Source organism: Poromitra crassiceps (assembly GCF_964638095.1).
Source record: "Poromitra crassiceps genome assembly, chromosome: 30".
Taxonomy (NCBI): Eukaryota; Metazoa; Chordata; class Actinopteri; order Beryciformes; family Melamphaidae; genus Poromitra; species Poromitra crassiceps.
The window spans coordinates 5,174,016-5,184,015 of NC_139652.1; the positions used below are offsets into that span (position 1 = coordinate 5,174,016).

Consider the following 10,000-nt stretch of genomic DNA (forward strand, 5'->3'; position numbering starts at 1 on the left):
ACATAAACATATATATATGCACTATATTTAAGACACAGATTTGTTTTTTAAGTGCAAATTCTCCCATTGTACACACAGGAGGAACAGCAACCCACAATCAACTGATTTATTCATATCAGCACAAGAGTGCTCATGATTTCACCAGGAATGTGATTTGAAAGATCCCAAGGCACAACAGAATAGACAGGAATGAAAAACTCCCAACTAAATTCCAGAGAGCGATAAATACTAGAGAGGCTTAATCAGCATACATCATTAATTAAGGCTAGCAGACAAATACATATATCAGTGTTATACTGCCCCGCAAAGGCAAAAGGGAGTAACTTCAATTTTGGTCAAAGATAAATTATTGTCACTTTTGGAACATTGAGGTTCTGCTTTATCATGCGGACAAACCTTGAGTCAATTTTGTTGTTTGTTTTATAGGTTTTATATAGTGATATAAGCAACCAAGTGATGGATCAAATAGAAGTTACTGCCTCTTGCCTTGGCATCACCCCTTATTATTTTGCAGACAATGCAAAGGCAGAGTACAGTAACTTCCAAATAAGGGTCAAAGGTCAAGCTTGAGCTAAAGAAAATATGTAGATAAATAACTACATGATTTTTTTTTATTTTTTTATTTTTTTTACCCATTTCCAATATTCTGCCGACAATTCATTTGGCTGGACAACAAAACAAATTTAAGGTCATTTTTCGCAGTTCTACACTCTGTGGCTGTTTCCCCTTTTGCCTTTGGAGGGCAGTATAGACGGTTTTAAATTGACAACATAAACATTCTAAATTGAACCGCAGCTCACTTCCTGTTGCAGTGTTTGCTAGCACAGTAGGACAGGACTGTCAGGACTCCTAGGACAGGACTGGACTAGCACAGTAGGACAGGACTGTCAGGACTCCTAGGACAAGACTGACAATTCTGTAAAAAAACGTCTATAAAAGATGGCTGGTTAGACTGTAATTATGCAGTCAGTTCATTATGCTGTCTTGTAATAACACCACACTGACATTAAAGCAATGCTAGTTTCTTAAGTGTTATATCATGGAAGAAATGTATTCCCCAAAGTTCATCATTAAATATCTTTAAGACATATAAGAACTGTGTTCAAGTGTTAAGTCAACCAAGGACTTCAGTCATCTAATATCCTTGGAAAAAGTACCAAATCTGTTTTGGTTTTGTGCAATTAATCATTTTACAACAATGCGAGTCTGTCTTTAAATAATGAAAATATACATTTTGAAGCAAACTGATCAAAAAACATTGGTCACCCTAATTCTGAGAAGTCCTGCTTCCATGCTCCCTTTTATGATGAGACAGAAGGAATGATGGGAAATGAGGAGAATCTACAGCAGAACATCTGAAAACAGGCCAAGCCCAGGTATGACACACAGGCCGACTAAAAGTCCCAAAAAGTCCCTCCCAGATGGAGGTAAAGTGCAATCAACAACTGAAGAACGGAAGAACTGTTTTAACTTTTCCTCCCCATCTTCCCAGTCTATTCTACATCAGAGGTGACAGTCTACTCTACATCAGAGGTGTCAGTCTATTCTACATAAGAGGTGACAGTCTACATCAGAGGTGTCAGTCTACTCTACATCAGAGGTGTCAGTCTATTCTACATAAGAGGTGACAGTCTACATCAGAGGTGTCAGTCTACTCTACATCAGAGGTGTCAGTCTACATCAGAGGTGTCAGTCTACTCTACATCAGAGGTGTCAGTCTATTCTACATAAGAGGTGACAGTCTACATCAGAGGTGTCAGTCTATTCTACATCAGAGGTGTCAGTCTATTCTACATCAGAGGTGTCAGTCTACACCAGAGGTGTCAGTCTACTCTACATCAGAGGTGTCAGTCTATTCTACATAAGAGGTGACAGTCTACATCAGAGGTGTCAGTCTATTCTACATCAGAGGTGACAGTCTACATCAGAGGTGTCAGTCTATTCTACATCAGAGGTGACAGTCTACTCTACATCAGAGGTGTCAGTCTATTCTACATCAGAGGTGTCAGTCTACACCAGAGGTGTCAGTCTACTCTACATCAGAGGTGTCAGTCTATTCTACATAAGAGGTGACAGTCTACATCAGAGGTGTCAGTCTATTCTACATCAGAGGTGTCAGTCTACATCAGAGGTGTCAGTCTACTCTACATCAGAGGTGTCAGTCTACTCTACGGCCCAATTCCAATCCGCCCCCTTACTGCCTCAAGCCCTTAGAGGCGCGTTCACGTGAAGGGAGTGAGGGCTTAGAAATGTCCCACGGTGAAATCGCAAAGTGAACGAGGGCTCGGAGTGAGCCCTTTCTGCCCCCTTACCGTAAGGGAGCAGCTGTGGCCACTTACGGAAAGGGAATTGCCCACAATGCATAGCGTTGTGACGTATAAAACGGGGAAGGCTGCAAATATCTGTCAAAAAAATAAAAGAACACACGCGCGAAAGGAACGCGGTGTTTGCGAGTGCGCTGGAATGCCTTAATTGACAATGAAACATTACATTAATAGGGATTTCAGATTAGACAAAAATATATCAGAGGAATGCAAGTAGTTATTTTACACAATCCTAGAATAATCATCGATCATTTCTATTACAATTGCAATCCACAACTTTTTTGATGAATGAGAAATAGTTTTACCCAATCTGTATTGTACAGTATTGACATTGTGTATAATGTTGGGTGACATGTCATTATTATGCTTATTTTTTATTATAATTACACATGTTGCAGATTGCAGATTTTGCAGTAGGCTACATTTATTTTTAAATTACCTGTTGTCCACTCTGTAGAGCCAGAGCCTGGATGAGAACAGACTCATCAGGGAGTATATCCCTCAAAGCGTCTTGACAATAAACAATATATAGCGAGCCCCAAACCTGCCAGAGTCAACATCATCTTGTCAAGTGCAAAGGGCTCTGCTGTCCCAATCCTCCCATTTATCCAATGTGGATCCCTTCCACACTTGATGACTCAACCACTTTCAGATGGCGGCCATTAGAGGGACTGAGGGTTCAGGGCTTGAGTCTTTAGGGGGCGGATTGGAATTGGGCCTACATCAGAGGTGTCAGTCTACTCTACATCAGAGGTGTCAGTCTACTCTACATCAGAGGTGTCAGTCTACTCTACATCAGAGGTGTCATCGTCAGGGAGGTGGCGGCCGCTGCCTTTTACCCGGATGTATTGGATGTGGCGAGTGTCGTGGTGCGAGGAGGCTCCCCAGGAGCAGAGCGGCCCGGCAAACAGGTTCTCCATCTCCTCCAGCTGGAGGCCCTGGGTCTCCGGGAGGCAGCACAGGACGAAGAGCAGGCCCAGCCCCACCAGGCCTGCGTACAGGAAGAACGCCCCTGAGGAGGACAGGACCATGTGACTTTTGGAATGTAAATGTGGTTTATTTAAATGCGATTTTTAGAAAACCCTTCAAAAGGCATAAAAGTGATTCATGTTTGTGAAGAGTATCATGCTGAACCCACATTCACATTTTTGGATAAAGCCTACAAAAATACATCATCCCTGCAGTACTCCATATGTCCTATAGAGCAAGGCTCTCACACTGTAAAGCGCTCTGGATAAAAGCATCGTTTTAACTCGTAAGTGTAAATGTAGATGGCAATTGAGCATCATCTCAGCTACTGATGGAGCTCTCTCACCATAATAAGTCAGATACTGAGCGATGTGTAGGAAGGTCAGGGACACCAGGACGTTGAAGGTCCAGTTGACGCTGGCTGAGCAGGCGTTGCTGGTGCTGCGGGCCCACAGAGGGTAGATCTCAGAGTTCACCGTCCACGGCATGGGACCCATACCTGCCACACGCACGCACGCACACACACACACACACTAGTTATTAAATAGGTGCACTGAATACCCAGGTATGTGATTGGTTCAGGTGGTCTTTAATGTAAATATTGTCTTTTAAGGCGCATATTCAGTATGCTTCAAAGAAGCTGAAAGTTTTATTAGGATTTTACTTTAGAAACAAGTCTTGCTTTTCTTTTTTTGTGAAGAAAAAACTGGTGGAGTCTACCTTTCTACCTGTTCTTGACTATGGCGATGTGCTATATATGAATGCCACTGCTCAGTGTCTCCACATGCTGGACAGTGTGTATCATGGGGCTTTGAGGTTCATTACAAACTGTGGATCTCTTACTCATCATTGTGCATTGTATTCAAAAGTGAATTGGCCTGCTTTATGTACACGCCGCCTCAGTCATTGGTATGTCTTAATTTACAAAGCCATTATTGGCAAAGTTCCTACCTACCTGTCGTCACTTTTAAGCTTCAAATGTGGGAATTACAATCTTCGTTCTCAGGACACTCTACAATTTTCTGTTCCCAAAGTCCGAACTGAATTGGGGAAGAAAGCTTTTAGGTTCTCTGCACCCACCGCATGGAACAGTCTGCAGTCTGATCTTAAACTTAATAGTTAGTAACCTTAAATGGTTTTAAGGCTATGGTAAAATCTCTTGAGAACAGGCTGTCTGTATGCAAATGTTTTATTTGATCATTTTAATGTTTTTCAATTGTATGTGTTTATGTGTTTGTTGGTTGTAACTTTGTGTTGCTGCTGTTTCCTGGCCAGGTCTCTCTTGTAAAAGAGATCTTTGATCTCAATGGGACAAACCTGGTTAAATAAAAAAAATATATATATATATATATCTCTAACAGTGTTTCCCAACCTCGGGGTCACGGCCCTAAGTGGGGTCACCTGGAATTCAAAGGTATTTTGTGTTCTGAGTTGATCAGAATTCTGAGAATAAAGTCAGATCTGGGAAAAAGTTTGAATTCTGAGTTTAAAAATTCTGGGGGGGGGGGGTGTCTGAATTCTGAGATTAGAGTCAGAATTCAGATTTTAATGTCAGAATTCTGCGGGGGGTGAAGTCAAACTTCTCAGATTAAAGTCAGAATTCGGAGGAAAAAAGTCAGCATATTGTTACTTGTGACATCATTGATGAGGTCACTGATGAGGTCACTGACCCTACATTTTTAGATAGAGGGAAGCGTGGCAGACTGTTGGATAGAGTGAACAAGAGAAAGTCAAACCTGGGGCAAAGAAGGCGAGGTAGAGGATGAGGCCCAGCAGGACGACCCATGAGTAGGACGTGGGACAGTAGTCGTAGGCCCAGAGTGGGCTGTTAGCCGCCTCGCTCTGGTTGGAACACCTGGATGAAACACAAGTGCAAGGAACAACATGAAAACTACACTTCCCATAATCCTTTAGCTCTACAACATCATGCTATGACTGACTCAGACTAGGACTGAAAATTAAAGGGAGACGCCAAACTTTTGGGGGGGAGTTTTGTCCATCTTCCATATCGCCCACACATAACCAAGATACACAATACCTTTACCGTCACTCTCCATACAGATTTACTATGAAAATGACGTTTCACGTAACTATGGATTATTAGTTCATCGCGTGAGGAGTACCCGAATCACATGTACAAAGAGCTTTTTGGCGCTGTTAGAAATGTGTGTTTTTGGTGACTTTGGACGGCTGTAGCGTTTCCCCCAGTACTAACTAACTGGACGAGTGTAGCTCACTGTATACTGTATGGAGAGTGTGTATCTTAGATGGTGGTGGTCAAAATGGCAAACTCAAGGCTTCAATACGGGAGTCTACAAAACAATGAGTGGCATGGTTACAGTGGTTGCTTCTTATACGATTTATGATTAGAGATGGAACGATATGAACATTTCATATCACGATTATAGCGACCAAAATTATTACGGTGATCTGTATTATCACGGTTTGCTAAAATGTGCTGAAAATGTTCAAAAAGGACTACCGTAAATTCCGGACTATAAGCCGCACCTTTTTTCCCGTTTTTTGGCCTTTTTTGGCCCCTGCGGCTTATATAACGGTGCGGCTTATCTATGGATTTTTTCAAAAAAATAAAAAATAAATAAATAAAATCTCTCTTTTTTAGCACTCTTTCTAACTATAAAGCCACTTCTGTTTTAATTTCCTCTCTTGCCCTCTTTTCACCACACTGTATGACACTGTATGACACTGTATGACACTGTGTGCACTGTAAATAACAACACAGGTGGTGTTGTGTTATGTTGTTTTGTTGAAATGTTAATAAATGGGAGCATTACATATGGTAATTAAACATTAAAACACAAAAAAAAAAAAAAAAAAAATACCATTAAAACACCCGCGGCTTATAGTCCGGTGCGGCTTATATAAGAAAAAAATAGTCAACTTTGAAGGTGCGCCTTATAGTCCGGAATTTACGGTAATACACTGACAGAAATCATTTCACCAAGTTTTATATTGAAAACTCAGACCCAAAAAGGATTGATACACTCACTGAAATAATTTCTCCAAGGCTGCGCGTTTGAAAATTTGAAATGGTATGGTTATCGTAAGGAATTTTATCACGTTATCATTCAAACCGGTTATCGTTACATCCCTATTTATGATCTCAACTTTCGGTCTCCCTCTGAGTCACACACACACGCACGCACGCACGCACGCACGCACGCACGCACGCACGCACACACACACACACACACACACACACACACACACACACACACACACACACACACACACACACACACACACACACACACACACACACACACACACACACACACACACACACAGGGGCGGACTGGGATCATAATTCAGGCCGGGCATTAGATACCAAGCAGGCCAGGCCGATACGGGCCGACGTGCGTGCCGGCGTCCGAAGGGCGGCGGCGAAAAATTTGGGGCGTTTGAAGCTCAATTTGGGGCGTTTGAAGCCCAATTTGGGCTGTTTGAAGCCAGATTTGGGTCGTTTAAAGTCAGATTTGGGCTGTTTGAAGCCCGATTTGGGCCGTTTGAAGCCCAATTTGGGCCATGTCCAATTTTACAATGAGATGCACCCACTTTAAACCTGAATAAAGTAATAAAACCACTAGTAAACCAGTAGGCGGCGCCTGGCCTGCTGTTCAGTGAGTGGCCTGGCCTGGCCTGCAAAAAAAAAAAAAAAAAAAATTTTTTTTTTTTTGGCAGGCCAGGCCAGGCCAGGCCAGGCCACCGGGCATTTGCCCGACATGCCCGATTATGCAGTCCGCCACTGCACACACACACACGTGCAGAGCATCAGTGTCCGACCTGCCCCAGGCAGCGTGCTCCGTGGACGCTTGATTGACAGGGATGCAGGAGGAGTCGTACACTCTGGTGCCGTTCTGACGATAACAAAATCCACAGGCGGGATCCAACATGCAGCGCTCACAGGACCTGGAGGACACAACACAATCCCTGTGTTATAACATGTAGTGATCACAGGACCTGGAGGACACAACACAACCCCTGTGTTATAACATGTAGTGATCACAGGACCTGGAGGACACAACACAATCCCTGTGTTATAACATGTAGTGATCACAGGACCTGGAGGACACAACACAACCCCTGTGTTATAACATGTAGTGATCACAGGACCTGGAGGACACAACACAACCCCTGTGTTATAACATGTAGTGATCACAGGACCTGGAGGACACAACACAACCCCTGTGTTATAACATGTAGTGATCACAGGACCTGGAGGACACAACACAACCCCTGTGTTATAACATGTAGCACTCACAGGACCTGGAGGACACAACACAATCCCTGTGTTATAACATGTAGTGATCAAAGGACCTGGAGGACACAACACAACCCCTGTGTTATAACATGTAGCGCTCACAGGACCTGGAGGACACAACACAACCCCTGTGTTATAACATGTAGTGATCACAGGACCTGGAGGACACAACACAATCCCTGTGTTATAACATGTAGTGATCACAGGACCTGGAGGACACAACACAATCCCTGTGTTATAACATGTAGTGATCACAGGACCTGGAGGACACAACACAACCCCTGTGTTATAACATGTAGTGATCACAGGACCTGGAGGACACAAGACAACCCCTGTGTTATAACATGTAGTGATCACATGACCTGGAGGACACAACACAACCCCTGTGTTATAACATGTAGTGCTCACAGGACCTGGAGGACACAACACAATCCCTGTTATAACATGTAGTGCTCACAGGACCTGGAGGACACAACACAATCCCTGTCAATGTCTTATACTATTGCTATGAATGGTGTTCCATGTAGCATTTCTGCGTTTCTCCAAATCGAGGCCACGTTTCCCCTAAACCCAGCTGCTTCCTGCCTCAAACAGGATGTCGCCACTTTCCCTTCCTCCTGTTCATTTCCTGTGAAATCCACCCCGGTGGCTCGTGATGTAAAATGCAGCGACGGTCTCACTTGTTTTCAGTGTTTATGCACCAATGTCTCAAAATGATTTCTTGATGATAAAATGTTCCACACAGAATCCTTAAAGTGATTCTAATTATTATTCAGAATATGTATTTGTGTAATCTTACCCATACAGTTTGTAGGTAGAGTTATCTTACCCATACAGTGTGCAGGTAGAGTTATCTTACAGTGTGCAGGTAGAGTTATCTTACACATACAGTGTGCAGGTAGAGTTATCTTACAGTGTGCAGGTAGAGTTATCTTACACATACAGTGTGCAGGTAGAGTTATCTTACACATACAGTGTGCAGGTAGAGTTATCTTACACATACAGTGTGTAGGTAGAGTTATCTTACACATACAGTGTGCAGGTAGAGTTATCTTACACATACAGTGTGTAGGTAGAGTTATCTTACAGTGTGCAGGTAGAGTTATCTTACACATACAGTGTGCAGGTAGAGTTATCTTACACATACAGTGTGCAGGTAGAGTTATCTTACACATACAGTGTGCAGGTAGAGTTATCTTACACATACAGTGTGCAGGTAGAGTTATCTTACAGTGTGCAGGTAGAGTTATCTTACACATACAGTGTGCAGGTAGAGTTATCTTACAGTATGCAGGTAGAGTTATCTTACACATACAGTGTGCAGGTAGAGTTATCTTACAGTATGCAGGTAGAGTTATCTTACCCATACAGTGTGTAGGTAGAGTTATCTTACACATACAGTGTGCAGGTAGAGTTATCTTACACATACAGTGTGCAGGTAGATTTATCTTACAGTATGCAGGTAGAGTTATCTTACCCATACAGTGTGTAGGTAGAGTTATCATACAGTGTGCAGGTAGAGTTATCTTACACATACAGTGTGCAGGTAGAGTTATCTTACACATACAGTGTGCAGGTAGAGTTATCTTACACATACAGTGTGCAGGTAGAGTTATCTTACACATACAGTGTGCAGGTAGAGTTATATTACACATACAGTGTGCAGGTAGAGTTATATTACACATACAGTGTGCAGGTAGAGTTATCTTACACATACAGTGTGCAGGTAGAGTTATCTTACACATACAGTGTGCAGGTAGAGTTATATTACACATACAGTGTGCAGGTAGAGTTATCTTACTCATACAGTGTGCAGGTAGAGTTATCTTACACATACAGTGTGCAGGTAGAGTTATCTTACACATACAGTGTGCAGGTAGAGTTATATTACACATACAGTGTGCAGGTAGAGTTATCTTACACATACAGTGTGTAGGTAGAGTTATCTTACACATACAGTGTGCAGGTAGAGTTATCTTACACATACAGTGTGCAGGTAGAGTTATCTTACACATACAGTGTGCAGGTAGAGTTATCTTACACATACAGTGTGCAGGTAGAGTTATCTTACACATACAGTGTGCAGGTAGAGTTATCTTACACATACAGTGTGCAGGTAGAGTTATCTTACACATACAGTGTGCAGGTAGAGTTATCTTACACATACAGTGTGCAGGTAGAGTTATCTTACACATACAGTGTGCAGGTAGAGTTATCTTACACATACAGTGTGTAGGTAGAGTTATCTTACACATACAGTGTGCAGGTAGAGTTATCTTACACATACAGTGTGCAGGTAGAGTTATCTTACACATACAGTGTGCAGGTAGAGTTATCTTACACATACAGTGTGCAGGTAGAGTTATCTTACACATACAGTGTGCAGGTAGAGTTATCTTACACATACAGTGTGCAGGTAGAGTTA

At 42.5% G+C, this 10,000-nt stretch overlaps 1 protein-coding gene across 1 annotated transcript in view; it reads right to left on the minus strand.

Moving 5' to 3' along the window:
- Positions 1-3,109: 3,109 nt before the first annotated feature.
- LOC310800359 (proton myo-inositol cotransporter-like) overlaps positions 3,110-10,000 on the minus strand; it is a gene marked incomplete at its 3' end in the record, with an annotated part of 22,539 nt that continues 15,648 nt past the window's right edge. Inside the window, exons 8-11 of the mRNA XM_083662961.1 lie at positions 7,098-7,223; positions 5,030-5,148; positions 3,640-3,792; positions 3,110-3,336 (exon numbers count right to left, since the gene is read on the minus strand). Of these exons, the coding sequence (XP_083519087.1) occupies positions 3,110-3,336; positions 3,640-3,792; positions 5,030-5,148; positions 7,098-7,223 (625 nt within the window). The remainder of the gene's footprint in view (positions 3,337-3,639; positions 3,793-5,029; positions 5,149-7,097; positions 7,224-10,000) is intronic.